At 34.6% G+C, this 23,704-nt stretch overlaps 1 protein-coding gene across 6 annotated transcripts in view; it reads left to right on the plus strand.

The window, feature by feature from the left end:
• Window positions 1–23,704, plus strand: part of LOC128205617 (potassium channel subfamily T member 2-like) — an 80,397-nt gene that overhangs the window by 46,451 nt on the left and 10,242 nt on the right. Inside the window, exons 8-24 of one of the 6 annotated variants that reach the window (XM_052907372.1) lie at window positions 85–171; window positions 524–627; window positions 1,350–1,536; window positions 2,425–2,589; window positions 2,921–3,121; window positions 4,496–4,604; window positions 5,922–6,030; window positions 8,875–8,910; window positions 10,326–10,352; window positions 14,451–14,600; window positions 15,387–15,583; window positions 17,940–18,042; window positions 18,428–18,562; window positions 19,636–19,779; window positions 20,493–20,597; window positions 22,180–22,285; window positions 22,874–23,046. In XM_052907372.1, the coding sequence (XP_052763332.1) occupies window positions 85–171; window positions 524–627; window positions 1,350–1,536; window positions 2,425–2,589; window positions 2,921–3,121; window positions 4,496–4,604; window positions 5,922–6,030; window positions 8,875–8,910; window positions 10,326–10,352; window positions 14,451–14,600; window positions 15,387–15,583; window positions 17,940–18,042; window positions 18,428–18,562; window positions 19,636–19,779; window positions 20,493–20,597; window positions 22,180–22,285; window positions 22,874–23,046 (2,138 nt within the window). Of the gene's footprint in view, window positions 1–84; window positions 172–523; window positions 628–1,349; window positions 1,537–2,424; window positions 2,590–2,920; window positions 3,122–4,495; window positions 4,605–5,921; window positions 6,031–8,874; window positions 8,911–10,325; window positions 10,353–11,617; window positions 11,645–14,450; window positions 14,601–15,386; window positions 15,584–17,939; window positions 18,043–18,427; window positions 18,563–19,635; window positions 19,780–20,492; window positions 20,598–22,179; window positions 22,286–22,873; window positions 23,047–23,704 lie in introns of all 6 variants that reach the window. The other 5 variants (XM_052907373.1, XM_052907377.1, XM_052907374.1 and 2 more) reach the window with 5 other exon arrangements.

Raw genomic sequence — 23,704 nt, forward strand, 5'->3', positions numbered from 1 at the left:
CCACCCTCTTAATACTGTAGAAGGTGCTTAACTTATCAGAATGTTTTCATGCAGTTTGAAGTAGTTGCACCATTATCATTTCAGCTGTGCTATCCTCCGCTGCTACAGAACCTGTTTGTACCGTCATTTCTATCATGTTGGCTTGTGAAGAAAGCTCTCGATAGATTACTGGTTAGATTTATTATTGTTGCACACGGGACATTACGGAAGTCTTTTACCAGTTTCCACACTTGCCCTGGGGTTTGATTTTCTGGTTCTTACCACAAACACTTGATAGATATTATTAACTTAACCATTAATATGCAAGTAAACCTTTGATAGTTTTTGCCTTGTTAGGCATACAGGTTTTGCATAGCTGATATTCCATGAAAGCAATTATCCATACCTTTTTGGTGTTCAAAGTTTTGCAAAACTCCAGCATACTTGTTTGAGTTAAGGTTTATTTTTTATTCAAATGAGTGAACCAAATAAATGAAGATTAATTTTAAGAATCCAGTGAAAAACATGATATCGTGTATTTCAGAATGACCTGCATCGTACTAGACAGCGATTCCAGACTATTTCTGTGACACTCTCTCAACAGTGTCTGATTCTCATCGCCACGCTTTTCTGTATGATCTTTACCACGTAAGTATTTTTGTTGATCTTTAACATGAACAAAGTTTGGTTGATCTTTCTTTATCATGCTAACATTTTTGTTGTTCATATTTTGGATGATCTTTACCATGTCTGTATTTTTGTTGATCTTCACTAAACACATACATGTAGTTTCTCAGATCTGTTTGATGAATAAAGTGTTGTGAATTGTCTTAAGTATCATAAACTTCTTCTTTGATATTATTACCACTTTATCTCAGGTTTAGCCTGTCTGTTTACAATGAAAAATGATCAGGGCATTGTGATAGGCTTGGTGTCTTCAGCATTGTAGGGCTGAAAATTAAACCTACACCATAACTCAATTATTTTTAAATATTTTCAAATAAAACTTGGTACATATGTTGCCAGAGAAAAAACACAAGTAAGGCCCATAAGTTTAGCTTTGATAATAAATGAGTTCTCACCGCATTTCACTGAGGAACCTCTGTGTTTGCTCTGCTGCACTGTTGTTGTAATCATGAACATTTAAGATGTATTTCAAAATTTATCTTCAAATGCTGCTGTGCTTTTTGTACGACCATTTTAGTCTTTCAGATAAAAAACTCATTTAAAAACCTGGCATCAATGAATCAAGTTCAGTCAGTTACGGATCTAAAATATTAAGCATACCCATTGGTAGCCTGACAAATATTAGCAACCATTGGCATCCACTGGCAGTGCTCCTATCTTGAGCTTCTAACTTCCCTTTCCAGGATCTGTGGTATACAGCACATCCAGCGAGCAAGTGCTGAGGTTCAACTCAACATGTTCGACGCAGTGTATTTTGTGATAGTAACGTTCTCAACTGTGGGTTACGGGGACATATCGCCCGATATCTGGCCGTCTCAAGTGTTCATGATCCTAATGATCTGTATAGCATTTGCCTTTATTCCGATGCAGGTAAGACATGTTTACCTGTCTAAATTTTGAAGAAAACAAGTCAAGGTATTGTTATAGCTTTAATAGCATTGTTTGCACCTTTTTAAGCAGTGTGGTCACTGTCGTGCTATAACTTTTACCTAGGTTTTAACTCAAAAACTGTTGAAGATGATTGAATGAAATTTGGTACACATGTTGCCAGAGACAATACACACATGTGTAGGAAGGCCCATTACTCTTCATTTAATAATTGTTGAGTTATGCCCTTTGTTTTTAGCCTTGGTTCGTCTTCATATCATTGTCTGACTGAGAAAAATGTACGAGTGCTAGCATGGTATTGAATTGCTTATATTTTGAAACTCTTGCCTGTAAAGCTGCACTCTCTCAGATACCGTTTTCACAACTTTTCTTAAATTTTGTCTTGCTACGAGCCTTTTTTATGTAAATGCCTTAAAACCAGTGATATTAAACGGCTGACTTAAGATCGCAGTTTTTCATATTCATGGTCGAAAATTGATGTTTTATGGCTAAAAGTGTTACTAATGCTTTAGAAAATATAAAAATTTTGTCCATTTTTCAAACGACTGAAATCTGTTCTAGTGTAAGATATCTTATATGACTGACGTGAATTCAATGAATTCAAAATCAGCTGATTCTGAGACAAAAATTAAAAAAATAATGTGAAAACTACCAATCTGTCAGTCCTTCGGTATTGAGGACTGCCTATCACCTAAGAGGTCATCGGTTCAAGACCATTCTAGAGCAATTTCTCTTTGTTTTTTAACCATTACTCTAATGCTGGTTTCTACCAGGAAAAATACTTCAGCTTGGTTCTACAAGCTCTCAGCTTTCATCGCAATGAGTGGAAATAAAACTGTTCCAACCCAAACTATTTCCTTGTGGTCACAGATCCAGATGATAGCCTCCACGATCGCGGAGCGTATGAAGTTTGGCAGTGAATACAGTGAACGACGCGCGGCAGGGTGTAAACATGTGGTCGTTGTCTCGCGTACCCTACAGACAGACACTGTCATGGACTTCTTGCTCGAGTTTTATGCTCATCCAAAACTAGAGGTAAGAATTAGAAGTGATCTGATTCTGAAAATGGTGACTGTATATTTTTGTGTTATTGCTGGTTTACAGGATAAAAAAAAATATGTGTTTGGTTTGCGAGTTTGTAGTTTGATTTATTTTTATTGTGAATTAGAAATAAAATCTCATGAATTATTTTTTAAGCTGCTTTCACTTAGACTGCTAAATGTTTAAAGATGATATGTCCTTGTATGAACACATATCTGTGTAAATAAACAGTTCCATGAAATGAGTCATAGTAGCAAAAGTGATATTGAATGCAAGTGGGTAAAGTTGTTGTTTTGCATTAAATAACATAACAATATTTGTTCAGGAACATGTTGTGGTCTTGATGGCCTCGGAACTAATGGATGTGAACATGCAAGTGATCCTGAAGGACCCAAAATGGTCGCAGCGCGTCGTGTACATGCGGGGATCCGTTCTCAAAGATACGGACCTGAAACGGTGCCGTATAGCCAGCGCAGAGGCCTGCTTTATTCTCGCACCTCGTTACATCAAAGACAGGACACAAGCTGTAAGTGTTTGTTTCAAAGGCTAATTTCCTTATGACTGTATGTTTTGTTGGCACTCTGTTAACTTAATCTCAATAAAGCATGGGTAATGTTGTATTAAACGATTAAAGTTAATATTCAACCTTAAATTAAAACCTAGAATAATGCATAGGACATTGTCCAATGCCTTCACTTTTTGCAGGATTAGCATAGGACCTTTGCACCAATTATAACCACTACTCTGACCTTTTTGCCACTTAATGTTATCACTGTTATAACTGTCTATTCTAGGATCAGCACACAATTTTGAGATCATGTATGGTGAAAGACCTTGTCCCGAAGTGTAAACAATATAACCATGCAGCTTTTACTCTGATCTTTGGCCTTTTATATGTTCCTTATTATCTTTGCTATGAGCAAGCAGCACACAAGGTCATGGGCCGGGAAGATCATGTTAAGTGACTTACTCAGAGAAGGTTTTCAGTCTGTGAAGGTTCCGCTTGTTGAAGGGGTTTTGCTGTGGGGAAGGGTTTTGCTTTTTCGTTCGGCGACGTGTTTCGCTTGGGGAAGGGTTTTCCTTTTTCCCTCAGTGAAGGGTTTTGCTTGGGAAAGGGTTTCACTCTTTGGCTCGGTGAAGGGTTTTGCTTGGGAAATGGTTTCGCTCTTTGGCTCGGTGAAGGGTTTTGCTTGGGAAACGGTTTCGCTCTTTGGCTCGGTGAAGGGTTTTGCTTGGGAAATGGTTTCGCTCTTTGGCTCGGTGAAGGGTTTTGCTTGGGAAATGGTTTCGCTCTTTGGCTCGGTGAAGGGTTTTGCTTGGGAAATGGTTTCGCTCTTTGGCTCGGTGAAGGGTTTTGCTTGGGAAACGGTTTCGCTCTTTGGCTCGGTGAAGGGTTTTGCTTGGGAAAGGGTTTCGCTCTTTGGCTCGGTGAAGGGTTTTGCTTGGGAAAGGGTTTCGCTCTTTGGCTCAGTGAAGGGTTTTGCTTGGGAAAGGGTTTCGCTCTTTGGCTCGGTGAAGGGTTTTGCTTGGGAAAGGGTTTCGCTCTTTGGCTCGGTGAAGGGTTTTGCTTGGGAAACGGTTTCGCTCTTTGGCTCGGTGAAGGGTTTTGCTTGGGAAACGGTTTCGCTCTTTGGCTCGGTGAAGGGTTTTGCTTGGGAAACGGTTTCGCTCTTTGGCTCAGTGAAGGGTTTTGCTCAGAAGCTCCAATATGTATAACATCAGACTTTTTCTCTGATATTTCACCTTTTATTATTTGATTTGTTTATCATGGTGTTTTTTATAGGATCAAAACACTTTATGGAGGCCATCGGCCGTCAAATATTTTGCTGGAAAGTGCTAAGAGTATATCCAGTTTTTTTCTTTTCCGGTTGATAAATTTACTTATTGTTATACTTTATAGGACCAGCACACGATATTGAGGTCATGGGCTGTGAAGGACTTTGCTCCAAAGTGTAAACAGTACATCCAGCTTTTTAAACCGGAGAACAAAATCCACGTCAAGTTTGCAGGTACGAAAGATTGATTTTGATTTGAAAATGAAACTTTCTTGATAGTTGACTTGAATAGCCAAACCGCACTATACTTGAATAGCCATGCAGCACAAAGTTAAACTGGAATAGTCATGCAGTACCATAGCTACTTGTTGTTGTAGCTAGGCTTTAACCAGGTTTTTTCATAGTGAAACCTTCGAAGAGTGAATGACGTATGTCGTTGTTTGGGTGTCCTGGCATTCAACATCAAACTTACCTATGAAACTTAATAACTTTTATAAGGGTTGACATATCTTGACCAAACTTTGAATATAGAAAGAGTTTATGGTGACCTTTCATGGGATTGCGTTTGGGCCCCTAGGATCAAGCCCAAGGTCACTGTTACTAAAGATATAAAAACTGTTAAAGCTGAATTACTTTCGTTGGGGTGGTTGTATCTTAACTTAACATGATTTTTATGAAGAGTTTATGGAGACCTTTCATGGAATTGCATTTTGGAATCCATGGGGACAATGTCAAGGTCACTGTTACTAAAAATGGAAAAACAATTGAAAATGAATAACTTAAGTTAGGGTTGACATGTATTTGCTGTACTTGGTATTTAGGAAGAGTTTATGGAAACCTTTCATGGGATTGCATTTTGGGCCACTGGGGTCAAGGTGAAGGTCACTGTTACTGAATATATAAACAGTTGAAACTGAATCTCGCAATGAAAGCTGAAGTTGTTCTGTCAATCATTAGTAGTCAGTATCAAAAGCTCTGCATAGCTTGTGTTTTATTGTTAATGCTCCGACTAAAAATAAAATTTATTTGACTTGACTTGAATCATTGAAAACCTAGTTTGGTTGTATTTTGCCTACTTGTTAATATTTTTTATCTTCCTAGAGATGTTTTGTTTTTAAATTAACAAAATTAAAGGTATTTAACCTTTTAGAATATGACTTTAATCTTTCCATATATATATTAAAATATTAAATAGGTAGTGAGTTCTAAAGAATCGGAGTCTATTAAGCCAGAAAAAAAAGATATTAATTTGTTTGTAGTTAATCTATATTGACAATTGGAATATCTCCTGAACCTTTTGAAGTCATTTACCAGAAATTATATTACGGCCACGAACACTAGTTATTGATTAACTGTAAAACAACAAGGTTACATCCCACTAATTCTGCTTCCTTCTTTCCAGAACATGTTGCATATGAATATGAATTCAAATATGCGTTATTGACAAAGAACTGTCTGAGTCCTTGACTGTAAACTATTGTTTCTTAGCTTGTTAAGTCAGGCAAATTAATGAAAGGCTACATTCCACTAATTTTCCTTCCTCTTTTTCAGAACATGTCGTTTGTGAAGATGAATTCAAATACGCGTTATTGGCGAACAACTGTTTGTATCCTGGATTATCTACCCTTGTATCGCTGCTGGTTCACACGTCTGGCGGATTGTAAGTGCAGCATTTTCATTGGTAGAGTTATTGCCCATTGTAGATTAGAGTTTCTGTTAGGAGGCTCTTAGATTCACATTTGTTTTCACTTCTAATTCACTGTGTGTGTTGTTGTTTTTAAACTGGGTAAAATAATAACCATTTTACAAACATTTGTTGCTGTTTAAAAACAAAGATATTCTCCGACATATTCGAGTGATTCACATATTTAAAATCGATACATACACATGTATAACAAACATAAATTTTGATTTGATAAACCTTTATCTTCTTACTAAATAATGCATTTATGGACAATATCAATTACTGATAACAAATTGTGACCGTCTATTTATTAATATCTGAAAATGCAAAAATATTAAATGATTGGTGAGTGCTAAAAGATTTACTGTGATCTACTATAGTCTCATAAGGTAGAAATACCATGTTTTCTGCACCTGTCTTTCAAATTAGACTCTTATAGTCTCATAAGGTAGAAATACCATGTTTTCTGCACCTGTCTTTCAAATTAGACTCTTTATCCTTCATAAGAACCATTGTTTTCAACATTTATTCATCCTTTTAGGTATATCAAAACAATTGTATTAATTGTGGTAAATCTTATGTGGGAGTAAGAGTGCATCTTTAAGTGTGCATCATGAATAGGCTTAATTTGAGAAACATATTTTTTCTTGCAGCTATTGCTGCTTGGCTTTATCAATTTAATGATACACATTGTGGAAGTTACCTTCATAAGCCCCATGTTTGATATTACAAATTACAGAAAAGTATAACAATTGCATGACGAGGAACCCAGTTTATGCAGTGTTGTCATTCGGGCTTATTCTGAGCTGAAATCTATAAATAGTTACATTCTGATTGATTGTTTCTAAAATGATTGATAATTATATGGCAGGAATTCAGTTAAAAAACCCATGTCATTTCTTCACAATGCATCAGTAACATAGCTTATTATGTAATTTATGTCTTCATCTCATGTTGTTAGTTGTTTGAATGGAATAAATATGGTATTGTTGTTTAAGTTACATTGGGCCGATCTTTCAGGCCTACATCAGAATGTCATGAATCTTTACTGCTCTGGACGTTTCATGGACACATGCCATCGGCAGTACTCCTAACAAATTTTGTGACAACTGTGTCAGTTGTGCTTTTTTTTATATCAACATGTCATAAAATCTTTTACTTTAAAAAATTATAACGATCCTGCTAACAACATTGGACCGCATTGTTGCTAACTTTTAAACATGAAACATTATGTGATATGATGTTATATGTCAATAACACGAGGTTGTCTCAAAGTGGAACAGATTATACAGGTTGCCATGAAATCTTCAGAGAAGTAGAGATCTGAAAGTAAATAATGATGACTGTGAACCACTAATATATCAATATTCATAACTGTTAAACTGAAGAGATTTACTAGTCACCCTTGAAAAAGAAATGTGAGTGAGCTTGTATTCATTCTAAGTTTAAACCAATTTAATTTTACAGCAATTGTGAAACAAGCTATTGCTACTTATATTAATCACTCTCGTTGGCACAATGTTGCGCGAGAGTGTGGTCTTGTGTTGTGGGGGAAACTGGAGTACTCAAAGGAAACCCACTTGTCCGGCTTGGTGACCACAAACTAAACTCACATGCGCCCAGACTGGGAATCGAAGCCGGGTCACCTAGGTGACCAGCGAGTGCACTAACCACTACGCTAACCGGACAACCATCATTTATGCTTGTTTTGAACCAAGCTGGTATTTATCAATCTCCGAGCTTATCCATTTTAGCATCATGTCAATTACGCCTGCATCACAATTGCCTTCCACAAAATATGAATCTTTTTGCAAAATTCTGATTTTTGCTTTTGTTCACTATTTTTAGAGCAGCCATTTTGAAACATACACATACATGTACAATATTATAGTGCTTCTTTTTCGTTTATTTCAAGGAAAAAAGTCACGGTATTGAGATACATTGGTTTCATTATCGCTGTTGAATTAAAAATTCAAACATTTTTCAAAAAAAAGTTCCAGATATTTATAACATAGTACACTCGCTGCCAGTGACAATACACTCATGTATAGCACAGCCCATAACTCGCGCTTTAATAATTATCCAGTTATGCCTCTCCTTGACAGAAACAACAGTTTAGGGTTTTGGCATTTGCTCTGCTGCGCTCTTTTCCTCGATGCTTTTTTGCTGAGGTTTCATTATCGATTTAGTTAAGCTGATTAGCAAAATTAAATTTTTCCAAACATTTTTTATTTTTTTGTTGTTGTTGATGATCAAATTGTTTAGAACAACTGTATGCTAATTTATTAACTGTAGATGATCAAAAGTTCAATAATCCTATGAAAATCACAGGGATAAAGGTCATTGGAATTAGCATAGGTGAACTAAGGATGACCTGAAACAGTTGTCTACAGTGAACCAGCAGAAATATTATGTGAAAAATCATGTTAAATATGATTTCAGTTTTGAAATATAAATTTCGAGATCTTTCTGAAATCGATCTGAATTCATTTGGGAATAAACTTATATGAGCTATAGTCCGCAGGCAATAATTTTAATCATTTTCTGTGGAAAAGAACTGATAACTGTCTACAGTAAAATACAGAATGTGCTGCACAATTGTTTATTATCAAGATATTATTAGGTTCCATACCAACAAATCCACAGAAAAAAGTGTGGATCAGGTCTCCGTGAACAGGATCGCCTTGACAGTGAATTTTGAGTTAAACACTATCATTTTTGATATTGTTACATCTTTTCTGCAGTTTGTCACAATTTCATGTAACCATTCATCTCCACACTTAACTCAACCTTGTTTTATGATTTGTCTCGTTGCCATAGGTATGGGAAAGGTTCGATAGAAGGAACCATTCGCAGGTATGCAATCTTGTTGCCATGGCAATGTTGACATTTACTCCAGATTCTAGACCATGCAGTAAGATGCTGTTTTATGCCTGATTAAATTATTCACCTTGTCTTATAGAGTGTGTTCAAAAAATAAAACAGCTGCAGAACTTCCAAAACATGTTTTCTATCTTAAAGTTTTTTTTCGATTTTTGTAAGGGACTCGTTTATGTTTTGCATATAAAAGTCTGAGAGTGAAAATAAAAAAAAAGCTTGTTATGCAATAATAAAACATCACCAAAAAAAACAAAAACTTAAGAGCTATAAAAATAAGAAGGAATGTGCTGTTTTCAAAAAGAGTATATAAAAGTAAGGCTATTGAAAGTTGAATTATTTTTCGGCTTGAATTTTCAAAATTCTGTTCAAATTAGAATCGGCCACTTGCTGTTTAGTGATTTAAAAAAGTGATGCCTCCATAAAATATGAGGGCAATTCGGCTTAAAAAAAAAAATATGCATAAAACAAAACAGCATTTTTCCTGTCATGGGCCAGAAATCCTTTCCTTCTGTAAAAATGTTTACACCAGAGTGAGTTTTGTTATTATAATTAAATGTTGTAATCATTTACGCCAGAGGCCTGGTTTTTGTAGATTGCGTTTTTACGTTATGGTTTTGAGTATTTATTAAAGCATTTTGATGCAAACATATTACCGTAAAGTGTGAACATTCCCAGTATAGTTGTCTTTGTTGTTTTTGTGTTGTTGTTTTTAAATTTGTTATTTATTTGTTATTTGATCTTTAAATCAGAGTTTGCTTTCAAATTAATAGTGAAAAATAATTTGTTTTGTAATATTGAAGGTCCATTTATCAACATGCATACTTTATCAACATGCGTACAACATACTATTGAATGACCATGATTTTTGGTTAGATATAAAGTCTGTGTCACAAAATAATTTGATTGTTTTGCTTGAAAAATCAAGTTGATTATAGTTAAGCTGACAAATGCATCTTTAACTTTGAAATAGATACACTTACTACACATAAGTGGTCAAAATTATATTTTGTTCAACAAAATGGCAATTGTTTTCAAATCTGCTGTAAAGTTATTTGGTAAGTCGGCAGTCAGCTTTTATTGATTTAAATCAGGTGAATCGGTATGTTTTAAACAGGGTCTGGGTTGATAGACAAAATATAATCTCGACCACCAAGCTGGTTTAAGGATTATTTGTATGCATTTACAAAAGTAAAATGGTCATGCGACATGCATCACTTTAAACCATTTATTTTGGTAAAGACATTCCAGTAACCTCGAACCTTTACAAAATTACAAATGTTGATAACATGGACCTAGGTGTTTAATTTGATATTTTTTGCTTCTGTCTTGTTGGATTGCATTGAGAATGGGATGTTTTATTGTTTTAATTATCATTCAAAATACCATTCTAGTGACATTGTTCGTAAATATCATATCAGGTCTGTTTTAAAGTTCACGCTTCACTAATGTAATTTCTTTTTATATCATTGTACATTTTTATTTAATGCTTGCTTTACAAATTACATATTCCAAACTGGCTTAGAACACAGACTTTCAATTTAGGTTTCTAATGAAATGGCATAAACTACTTGAATGCTGAAATTTTTGTATTTCTGTTATGCAGCAAAAAAACAATGTTGAAAAAATAAACAAAATAATGCAATAAAAATGCATATAGTTAAGGGAGATATCATAGACATTTAGTGTTCTAGGCAGCACGGAATAATTCATTTTTATTGTGTGAAACATACTTCATCTTCATTAAATTGTTCAGTGGCATAGCTGGCATTACCAACAATACACATTAACAAATAAATAAAAAAATATCTAGAAAATTTTGAACATTTCCAATCAATCTAAAGAGACTTAAGACACCAGATGAAACAATTTCAAGAAAAATAAGGAAATTGTAAAAAAACTTACATAATATTGATATTGTTGTGTACAAAGCATTCAATCTTAATAACTGATGTATCACATCTCTTACAGCACATGCTTGATTATTTCTTTCGCAGTTTTTGCCGTATTTTTCCAATTCGAAATATACTGGGTGTGTCTACCATGTAAATCCTAGTTAATTTATAAAAAGTGTCAGTATATGTATCTGAACTAATCACATAACTTTCACATGCTAAATATACAAACTATGAACTGTGAAACCATAATGTGCTATTTTTAAACGGGTAAACTCAGCTGAGACAGCAACAAAATATTCTTTTCATCATGTAAAATGTTGTATTATCGTACGAATATTGACAACTGTAGCCTTGTCTTGTAGAAATACTGTGTTTGCCGATTATGGGACCATCTGGTGTCTGGCCCCTTTAACCTTTTACTGCAATGCATTAAAGTCGTAAATGCCTGTCAAGTGATTGAAAAAAAGCATGTACCATGGCCACTCGTGTAAGATAGGTTCATCCCAACACTCATTCAGGGTGTTCTACGGAAACTTGGTAAACCTTGTTTCTGCAAAACACCCTATGCTCAGGTCAGGAGAAACTATCTTGCACTATCGGCCATGGAAGATAATAAATTAATTGACTGTGCAGTTTCACACAAATGACTCTCACATCAGCTATGCCTCTTTTGTTTCATCAACATCATCATGATCATGATCATCATCACATTGTCGTCATCATCATCGTTGTCGTCATCGTCGTCATCATCATCATCGTTCACGAAACTTAATCTTTCCAATGCGCAGGTCCAGAACTAATGCTGACAATACTAAGTAACTGACTGGTTACCTTACAAAACAATTCTTTTTCTTTCCATTTTCAACCATTCTCTGAAATTGTTTGTAATTAGTCAAAACAAGCCTTGCCTATGTCTCACCTCCCTCCCCCTCCCCCTCAAAAAAGAAGTAAAAAAAGAAGAAAACACCAATTAATGATAAGAGACATTTTTCAGAGATAAAACATTGATGTTGAGATAAGGCAATAGGATGTTTCAGGGGTCAGGGGTTATTTTCGTTCAGGTCAAAAAGGGATGAACAAGAATTGTTTTATAAGCAGCCTTCTTGACCTCTGTTTCTTGTTGTTATGTGTTATAGTGTTAGCATATAACTTGACCCTGTTGTTTGTCTTTGTGTTGTGATGTTGCCTTGTATTACATGTAAAGCGGGCTCAGCGTAAGACAGGTGTAACTCAGTATAGAATAAGGAGTTATGATTTGTTTTGCGTTAAGCCTGTTAGATATCAAATGAACTGCTCCTGTACAAACTATGATTAATAGTCATGTGCCAGATTGTATGAAGTAGAGTCTTGTTATTTGTCTTAAGGTTTTTTTGTCCAAGGTTGAGAAGTGAGTAAATTAAAAAATGGAAAAAAGGATCAAAATTAACTGATAATCGTTAAAAAAAGACAGACTATTTAAATGGTGAATTAGGGTTTAAGCCAGGTTAATAAAGGACAGGTTGCTGCAGATCTAGGGGACAGATAAGGTCACATTGTATCAGGGTCAGAAGAATTTGAATATTATGATTTTGACAGAACATGTAAGAAATTGTTATTGGGGGTCAGGATGGAAAGAGGAGGGACAGAATGCAGCACTCTTCTATAACACTTAAGTCTGTTGACTGCATGATAAGCCAGTGCCCATTTAACTGTTTTGTTGTAACTGTATGGTCCTTCATTATTGACTTATTTTAAATACTTTTTATGATTGGACAAACCTATTATTTACATGTGGAATTTAATTATTTTTTGGTTCAATCTAAAAAAAACACCTTGACAACTGGCGTCTGGTTATTTGTCATTTTTGTTTGGCTGTTTATTGAAGATTGTTTTGATTTTGCTAATATTTGTATTTCCACTATTTTGTAAATTCAGAATGTGTTAGAAAATAGACATTGAATGAATATCCTGCTTTGTATATGGAAGCCATTTATATCATTGTGTCGCTTAATTATGCCTAAATAATAAAAAAAGTGAAAAGAACCTAGCAAATTTAAAGCAATCTTTAGCAGGGAGGTACATGTAAAGCGAGTCCAGGATGGTTTAAGGGAGGTGTTTGAGTATGATTTCGAAATCGGACTTGAACCAATTTTGAAATCAGACTCAAAAATCAGTTTAAAAAATCAGACAAACCGATTTTTGACATCAGACTCAAAAATCTCTCTTAAACTGATGTGGAAATCAGACTCAAAAATCTTACTTATATCTACCCTCCTGCTGACTATAGTTTCTGTTATTGTTTATACTTAGTGCTTTGTTTATGCTTATGGTACTATTGACCGTTCCTGCTTGTACAAGATTGTGTTTAATGCATATTGCGCACCCATATATAATGAACCTCTCTTGTTGCAAATTGACCATTGTAATTTCACAGCTGCTTCTAATGCCTTTATGTTGCTATTCATGATGTTCATTTTCAGCTCTTTGCAAAGAAAAAAAGCCTTCCACATGTTCAGCACTTCTTTAGGCTGTTTATTATTAGTCTAACAATAAAGGCATTAAAAATCATATATAATCAGTTAGTATATAGCCATTCTAGTCAGATGATAATGATTGGGGAAAAATTGCTTTTAATCGGAAATTTGATTTGGTTTGTAATCATTCATTTTAAGATATTAAATGATTGTTAAGCATTACCGGTAATATCTTGTCCTTCTCTTACAACTCTATGCTTGTAATTTTCTGTGCGGGAACTTATGTTTATCTAATAATATATTTGTATGTATTCAGTTTCAGAATATTTTCGCGTTATGTACAATTATATTGATCATAACTATACCTTCACAATATAACAAATATATAATATATAATTATGGCTGAACACACTATATATTGAATATTTATTGTATTTTACAAATTATTTAATATAAGAGCATAGTCAAATATATTTTTGAATAAGGAAATGATGTTGAAGAAATATGTGCCACTTGAAAAAAATAATATGGGCCATAATCATAATAATAATTAAAGAGAATCAACTCCTTTTACAAGTTTCTATACATAAAATTGAATGGCCTTGAATTAATTTTAAATTCATAAGTAAAGAACAATCATGATATTTACATGAATAAAATAATTGGGAGGGGGCAAAGAGAGACTGAAATAAATGGGGAAAAATAGATACTGAAATAAATGGGGATGGGGGAGGAATATAGACCGAAATAAATGGGGAAAATAGAGACTGAAATAAATTTGGAAAAATAGAGACTAAAATAAATGGGGATAAATAGAGACTTGGATGGATTCGGAAAAATGGACTCTAAAATAAATAGGGGAATATAGAGACTGAAATAAATTGCGAAAATAGAGACTGAAACAAATGGAGGAAATAGAGACTGAAATAAATTGGAAAAATTGAACACAAACTGTGTATTCAGGATTGTATATTAAAAAACTTTTCGCTCATGTTTCAATACTTAATTTAAATAAGTCTTCAGTTCTATTTATGGACTCTGCAAGCTGAATCTTCTTATCTATTAATGGAAACTCCTGATTAAATTCCAACGAAATAAAGTCCATCCACTTTTTGTTTAATTTTATGACAAAATAATAAACATTGCCTTCTTTTTTCTCCAATCACAGTGAAGGCGAGCTGGCAACAGACCAATGGCAGCAGACATACGGTCGTCACTCTGGTAACGAGATCTACCACATACAGCTGGAGCGGAGTCTCTTTTTCAGCAGTTATGTGGGAAAATCTTTCACTACGGCTTCTGCTGAGGCGCATCAGAGGTAAGCTGGAGAGAAATTATATATTTTTGTCATAATATATCTCTTTCGTTGTCTATTTCACATTTTATATCCATATTTCACATCGTGATTTCAAATGTCAATTACACATGTCTAATCATAAATTATCTCTGTTTCAAACATCTATTTCATATGTCTGTTTTATCTCTATTCATATCATATCTTTTTTTCACATTTCAATTTCGAATGTCTATTCACAAATCTCTCTATTTCATATCTGTATTTCATATATCTATTTCTTATCTCTGTTTCACATGTCTATTTCATATATCTTTATTTTATATGTCTATTTCAGTTGTTTATGTCATACCTTTCTATTTCATGTCTTTCTAATTCATGTCTATATAACATTAAAGTTATGTCTATTTCATATCTCTATTTCACATAACTTTCCTACTTCTATTTCACATGATTTTTCATATCACTCTATTTCACATGTCTATTTCATATCTCTATATCACATCTTTGTTTTTCATCTCTATTTCTTATGTGTTTATCATATCACAATTTCATATGTCTGTTTGATACATCTGTTTCATATCTCTATTTCACATGTCTGTTTCATATATCTTTTTCACATGTCTATGCTCCATAATTTTCCTTATTGGGTCACTTATCTTTATATTGTACCAAATTTTTTTCCAATTCCGATGAATAAATGAAACATTTCCCATAAATTGACCAATGTTAACAGGATAATAACGTGATATATACCTTATGAGGTTGGTAGGTGACCCCTTAACATGTAATATTGTCTACCAATTTCAGGTTTGGCATATCGCTTGTGGCCATACTTGACACAACTGTTGACGAGCCTCATCTCCAACTCAACCCCGGGCCCAGCTACATACTCAAGGGCTCCGATTTCTGTTTCTACATGAGCGTGACCAAGGAGGAATATGCAAAAATACAGCCGGAAGCACTCAGGCAAGACGATACCAAGTCTACACGAGCAAAAAATATGGGTAGGTGTTTGGAGGTATCCAGTAGCAGGATGTAATGCATGCCGATAGTTAGTGTTGCATGAACAGAGAACTTATGTAATTATTAAGAAGAGAATTGTTGAGTGTTTCATAAGCTTCACATTTTTTTTTGAAAAGGGAATTGTGATAGTCTTGGCATAGTCCCTTCTGTCATTTTTCTCGTGTGGATGCAGAAAGATCAAAACAAAAAAAAGTTAAGAAATTTGGTTCACATGTTGCAAGAGACAATATGCACAAGAACAGCATAGCAAATGAATCTTGCTTTTATAATGATTTAGTTATGCCCTTTTTTAACAGAAAATCAAGAGACCAGCATTGGTGCTTGCTCTGCGAGCTCTCATTCAAGCCTAAGTTGCTCTTTAAAAAGACAGTTTAATAGTTATTCAATTTGGAATCAGAATCTGGTAATCCTTCCATAACTACACGTATGTTAGGCCATTATCATTTTGAGCCGAGACGTTTTTATTATGTCACCTGCAAAGCTGTGCTGATACTGTGAGTTACATTTACTTTGTTTGTCATCGGTTTTATCAGCATCAAAACTTTCATATAGCCTTCAAACTTGGTACACACATTGGTCATTGTCTGCAGATGACCTCTATTTATGTTGGAGTCAATAGGGCAAAGGTCATGTTGACCTATACTGGAAAACATGGTCGCTCTCGACAGTCTACACATCTGATAAGCAGCATTCTATTTCTTTAATACTCCTTTTTTCTGACAAGAATAAAGTGTCTTAGTTTGCAGGAGTTGCAATTGCTAGACAGTGCATGAATAATTTTGCTTTCTATTTTCTTTTAGGAAAACAAAAGGGTATCTATTTTTGTATTTTTTAGGTGATAAGTTTATTAAGCATTCAGATTTAGGCTACTATAAATTGATTGCTAGATTTTCATCCCCGCTTGCCCCCTTTTTCTTCTGCCACCCCTTATTGACTCCAGTAAAAATGATACAATAGAGTCTGTATTTACGTACCAGCCCTGAAGTACTGTCCGGTAATTACAATTGTTCATACCTACATGTACATTCACATGTAATGCACCAGTCAATTGTAACCACGGCCCCCCAGGTCCGGGGAATAGCCAGGACTTTGACTTACGGTCCAGCCAACCCCGGGTAAAATCCCCGCCCTGCGGGGACGAACTGATGATTAAACCCCGGCCAAATGCCTCCGCACCCCAGAGACTCTATATAAGGCCCAATCTCCATTAAATTTGGCGCTATGACAAAACCACCGCGGTCACCCGGCCCTGGGGGGGCACCTGAACAGTAAAATAACAGCCCTTTTCCCCGGCTATCCCCGGTATACCCCCGGACCTGGGGGGGGGGGGGGCCATGGTTACAATTGACTGGTGCATAGAAAACAAGAATAGTTTTCATCATGTTTGTGGCTAGTCTAGAAACACTTGTATATGGTCTCTTAAGCAATTAGAAAGAGCATGAACACTGATCAACAGTGAAACAGTGATCTAAGACCCCCCCCCCCCCCCCCATTTAAAAAGAAAATCAGATGAAAATCTAGCAATTGATTTATATTGGCCTTACCAGCAAAAGCTAGCATTTTGTGCTTATTTAGAAAAATCAATGCAATTTCCTGTCATTTTTAGCTTATTAACTTTTTCACATTATTATATCAGCATTGAATTCTTTGATAGCATTTTTTTTTTAATAAAGAACAGTATAAAAGTATTTCTTGGTTGATTTTTCAAATAAATCAAATTGTTAAACTCCTATTTCCAAAATCATACTATACCTTCCCCGACACAAAGAAAGTAGCTTTTGTGTAACTGGTGATGGAACTAGCATCATTCTATTACTGCTTCATCATAATGTGTAAGTTTTCAGACAAGCAGATTTCTTAGTTATAACAAAATAGATTGCATGAAAGTAAAAACATTCTCAGAATAATTTTGTACAGTTTAACATGTAAAAGACTTTTATCACAAATTTTTTCTTTCACCTAAGGCTGTACTGTTTGTTTTCAAAATAATCTCAATCGGGCACAAACAAGCAAGGAATTTCATTTATATCTAGATAATGTAGATTTTCATTCCAGACCACATACATACCTAGTGCTCTTGTTCATAAACTAACAAGAGTCATTACAGACTTTTATTCAACAAATCAAGGTTAGATTTGTAATTGTTCCTTCACACTCAATCTTGGTTATTGAAATTATGCGCTTTGCATGAGTGTAACATTTCAATTCTGATTGATAAGGTGAAGGAAAGGTTTTGAACTAGGTTGTCAAGGGCAACGTTCAATAACTAGCGTGTGGTTAAGACAGTGCTTAAGGATTCTTGGAACATGTCAAGAAGTTTGAAGCATATGTTTTCAGAGCGAATGGCAGCAGAACTTCAGCGGATGTTGGACTCAGAGGATGAAGATGAGGATTACGGTGAAGAAGAGAGCGTGTTCAACACCATCACCATACAACAGGGGTATGTCTAATGTTGTGTTGTTTTCATTTAACAATTTTGTTACTGGGTTACCTAACTGGCCAGGTTACCACTGACCAAAAGACAAATGTTTAAATATTTTCCAAAGGTCAAAAGCAAAGCAGAAGACCTGTTACTGAAGCTCCAGGTTATCATTGTTCAAAATATTTCACCATTTTTTAAGTCCTATTACCACTTCCAGGCAGCTTGTGGTTGAAATATTTTGCTTGTAAGGAGACAGTAATTAGCACTCCATATTTCTCTAGTGAACTAGCCAGCCATGTAATGTTAGCCACCTTTCCTGTTTTGGACATATATATATATATATATATATATATATATTTAGTCTAAACAAAATCATATATATTTTTGTTATCACACTTTGCAGTTACGAGTTAGCTAACAGGGTGAAGAGGGCCACGTACACTACTGGGGAGAAGTCCGACTCTTCCTCATCTCTTCCATCACCTTCACCTTCACAGGACATGCACCACCAGGCTGTGATCAACAACTTCAAGAAAAGGTTGGTAACAGTGTTTTTCATTGATTTACATATTCGGGTATTGTATTAGCTCGACTACTCAAAGAATAAGGAGAGCTATACTACTCACCTAAGCATCGGAGGTGGTGTCAGCATTGGCATCTGAATACCATGGTTAAGGTTTTGCATGTTAACCCCTTTAAGTCATCATCTCAACAAAAACATCATGTATTGCATTGAAACATTTAACATGTGTTCCAAACTATCAAACCTATCAAAGTTAGATAACTCTTTTTTGCATGTTATAGAAATTATAGCCCATTATTATTCGACTTAGAAATTCTGGTTATGTTTTTTGCATAGGTTAATGTCTTAGTAACTACTTGATGTATTGCATTGAGACTTTATACTATTCAACCTACATTACTATTACAGTTTGAAAACATTTTTGCATATAAAATATAAATTGGATAAGGTTTTGCATGAAAAAACATTTAAGCCAATATCACAACAATTACTTTATGTATTGTACTTATCTTTTAGACAGGTGTCCCCAACTATCAAACTTGCTTAAAAGATCAAGTGAAATAAATCTATTTTACATATAATGCTAATTATGGCACTTTATTATTCAACTTTGAAAGTCTGATTCAGAGTATGCATGTAATATAATTTTTACAGTGATCCATGCATGTTTTACCTTTGCAAGTGTAAACCCTAAAAGTGGAAGAATAGTCAAGGAAGCTGTCTCTGTAACAGCTCTTGTTACATTTTCTTCAATCTCATTGGAGTACATTTTTAGACATTTAAATGTATTTTCTTCAATGCAATATTATTGCTTTGTATACTTATTAAACTGCAGAAGATTTTTGGTGAATTTTTAAGACCAAAGGGTGCTCATTAAACTTAAAACCCCAAAATTATCAATAACTTTTTATGTTACTGCTATCAAACTGACAGCCCTGATGTTTGTGAATTTTTTGTTCACTGCTTGTGATCTTGCTATTAGCCACCCAAATGTATCTCAAACCTTTAAAAGTTTAGTAGGAAATGTTTCGGCTTTGGTTATTGTGCATTGTATGTATTTCATAAGATTATTGTTGTTGTTGTTCTAGCCCCACCAAGTCACCCAATGCCAATGGAGACACGAAGGCAAAATTCCACATTGACCCAACTGACCAGTTTGACCATATAGATGGCACAGGTCCTCCTGACCGCTCACAGGTCCTGGAACAATACCTGGACATGAACCAAGATGAGTGAGTAGTTCTTTCCCTTAGCTTTAGGTCTTTAATAGATATTTATTGAGTTGCTTTTCCCTCTCTAAGCAGTTTTCATTCAAGATAGATACTGAAAAGATACTGAAGACTTCTGAAAAATTCTTTGAATCTTGAATCTTAAAACAATCTGTGAAGTCACTTCTTTTCTTCCAGTAGTTTTCATTGAACAGATTTTTTGAAGATATTTCAGAATCGGTCTTCATATAATCTGGCTATTTCATTGACATAATGGTGTTGCTTCGCAATATTTAATAAAATGTAACAATTTTCATTTATCAGAAAATAAGTATAACAATTAATTTATCTTTAGATGATGCAATAAGCAATTATTGTATGACTTTAACTAACATCTGTCTACTATAGAATCATGTTAGAGATACCATGGTCTTGTCACTTTCCCCATAAGATTGCCGGCGCGGGGGGGGGGGGGGGGGGGGGGGGGGGGATTGGGCGTGGAATGTGTAGCTTTTGTTGAATGATAGCATCTGGTAAAAATATCAGTTTTCTCCGCAAATTCAATAAAATGTATTTGAAATGATTTCAAATTGCGATTCTGTTCTTTGGCAATTTCAATGGACGACAGACAAGACCGCGATGTCTTTCACTGAATTCAATGGTATAGTTTCAGTTGCTTTTTCTTTAAATATATGTTATTTTCTCATCAGTAACCATAAATCTTACTCATTTCAAAGGTTTACCTCCCCTTCTCACAGTTATGTGAGCAGTGAGGATGAAGATCCATTTAAAAAGGAGAGAATTCAACAAGTTCTTCCAAATAATGATTTGTCTCCCTTTGAGTGAGTGGTGCCTTGTAAAACAGGGGTTGTCACCGAGGCATGCTCTAAAGTTTGGGCTGGAGTGGACTGGAATTATGGCTTAGAAAGATCTAGTAAAACATTTCTGATTGGTTGCCTTTTTTAAACTGTGTCTTAATGTGCCAAATAAAAGCGGATTTTGGCACACCCTATTGTAAGAATTAAATCGATTCCGACCTTCAAAAACATTTATTTTGAACCAAAATTAAAAACTCTCCGGTAGTTATTTACAAATATTTTGTAAATAATGTAAAGAAATAAGATAAAAGAATTTAAAACCAATCAGAGATTTTCTTTTTGAGAATGTTTGTTTGCTTTGGGAGGTCTTGATTTTGAAAACAACCAAAAATGTAAATCGTTCAAAAATGTTTGAAGTTGTATTTGTTTTGTGTCATCACTTTGGTGAAGATGTGAACCCCAAATTGTTGACTGCTACCCATGCATGCATCAATGTTTATCTTATTAATAAATATCACAAAATAATGGATGCTCTATCTTAAAGAGGTTTGAATCACGATTCACCGTTTATAAGTTCTCCTTTTTGAAGTTCACCTAAAGCCATTGATGATACTCACATCATAATTATTATATCACTTAACAGACCCCAGCAAGAGTTATGACTGTGTTTTATCCTTTCTAACTCTTAGCTAATTTTGGTGGCTGTTTATTGTAACAAAGCTAGAGAGAGACCACACACCCATATACGCCACGTTTGGCTCTATGTATCCTAGTTTCTCTGTTCTTAAAATCTTAATCAGGAAACTCATAGTCAGGAACAGAATGTATAAGTAGATAAATTATATCTTAAATAGGTGATTTCTTTATTATATCTTAAATAGGTGATTTCTTTACTCTATCTCAGACATGTTATTTCTGTACTTTATCTCAAAAACGTTATTTCTTAACTATCACAAATATGTTATTTTTAACTCTATCACAAATATGTTATTATTTAACTCTATCACAAATATGTCATTTCTTAACTCTATCACAAATATGTTATTTCTTAACTCTATCTATCTAAAGTATGTTATTTCTTAACTCTATCTATCTAAAGTATGTTATTTCTTAACTCTATTTATCTAAAGTATGTTATTTCTTAACTCTATCTCAGACATGAACATGTAATTTATGTACTTTATCTCGAATAGGTTATTTCTTAACTACCACAAATATGTTATTCCTAAACTCTATCACAAATATGTTATTCGGTACGTTGTTATTTAGGATAATTAGGTTTAAGTGAGTCTGCCTAAGTTTAAGTCAATCTGCTATGCATAATTCAGTTTGTATTCAGTTTTTAGTGAGTTTGTTTCTGTCTGCAACCAAAGATGGCAGAACAAATGTAAAAAAAACCCACTGTTATTTTGGTCATATCTTATCCTGTTAGTAGTTTAACTTAACCCTGGCTGTCAGTATCTCAATTATACCATAGAATCAACTAAAAAAAGCAAAAAAAGAGTCTGATGTGACACATATTTTTGTGCACAATAATATAATGCTTTACTTTTGACTTTGTATCACCCTCATTCTGTTCATAAATCAATTTTGCCCATATTTTCAGGTTTGTTACAGGGCCACCCCCTGTGACCCTCTATGTTGGCTCAAAAAGGGCCATCTGTCACCTGATGAGGGAGCGGAGACCCCTGTGCTGCCTGGAGTGGGGCGTGGTGAGTAATCAGGGTTGTCATAGCAACATGTGTAGTCAGGGCCAGAGAAACCTTAATGATATCATACAATTACAGTAACAGGCTCCAGTTTCTCAAAAATACTTAAGTAATTACTCATTTACTTTCGCAACTCATTTTACCAGATTACAGCCCAACATGGTTAAACATTTTAAATGGCCTCATAGATGATAGATGAATAAATAACGTTGAATAGTCTACCCAGTTGAATAAGACTTTGTTTTTAAGAAGAACAAATCAAGGTTTTTTTATTAGTCAAAGTGCCTTTTGGGCTTTTGGCATTATGCCAAAATTTTAATAATACCATAAATCATTGAATTTAGGATGCACTAGGGGAAAACTAGTTTGTTTACTTTTAATTTCAAAGGGACATAACTCACATCACCTCGATTGAGTTATAACAACAGTTGCAAATTGTGATATGGTAAATCAAACATAATTGTGAATTCAATTCTTGGCAAAATATATGGATTGTATCTTTAACGTTTAAGTCTTTGAACCATGTTTTAAAAGCCTTGGGATATACCGTACGCAGGAACTTTTTATCCTTAAAGGAACTGTTCTTTTCAGAAATGTTCGCACTGTACATATAAGAACACCAACGACGAACGCTGGACGAACCAGCTGATCATTCTTGCAGCAGAACACGCGTGTAATGGCATCTACAACTTTATAGTGCCGTTGAGGTCACAATTTATCGGCATGAAGTCGCTGTGTCCCATAATTCTTCTATTGGAGGAAACGTGAGTTTTGCTGGCATAATTTCCATATTCTAAGGATATATTGCACTGAAGTTTTTTATTCAAGTGTGTTCGCTCGAACTCTCAGGGACCGGCGAAAATACCTCTAGCGTCGAAATATTTGAGCCGCTTACCTTCAGTTTAAAGAAATCTGTCCTGTACATCTAGTTAAAGCCAATAAAATTTCGAGCCAAGCGATTTCGAGTCATTGGGTTTCGACTGTATATAGTTTTCGCTGTAACATTCACAAGTTTTATGATCATAATTATGGCACACTTCATGAAGCCGAAATGAAATTTCTTTATTTATAAACTTCAACATAGAAAGTAATTGATAGGAAAATTCCAGCTTATCGGTTTGAGCATCCCATCCTTTCCACAGCTATTTGTTTTTTTTGTCTTGGAATGCTCTGAATATCAGATCGCAGTTTCTAATATCCACGTTCGAAAAATGAAGTTTCGTGGCTAAAAGCATTACTAACGCTTTAAGAAAAATTCGTTATCGTAAAACATAAATTTTTGAATGTAAATATGAAAAACTGTGATCTGATTCTTTGTCAGCTGTCATATATATATCACTGGTTCATACACATGTAGGCAAAAATTGGATCTTTCTAAGACAGGAAATAAAAAAGTTGTCAAAACGGTCCATCTGTGCGAGT

This window comes from Mya arenaria, chromosome 10, assembly GCF_026914265.1.
Source record: "Mya arenaria isolate MELC-2E11 chromosome 10, ASM2691426v1".
NCBI classification, from domain to species: Eukaryota; Metazoa; Mollusca; class Bivalvia; order Myida; family Myidae; genus Mya; species Mya arenaria.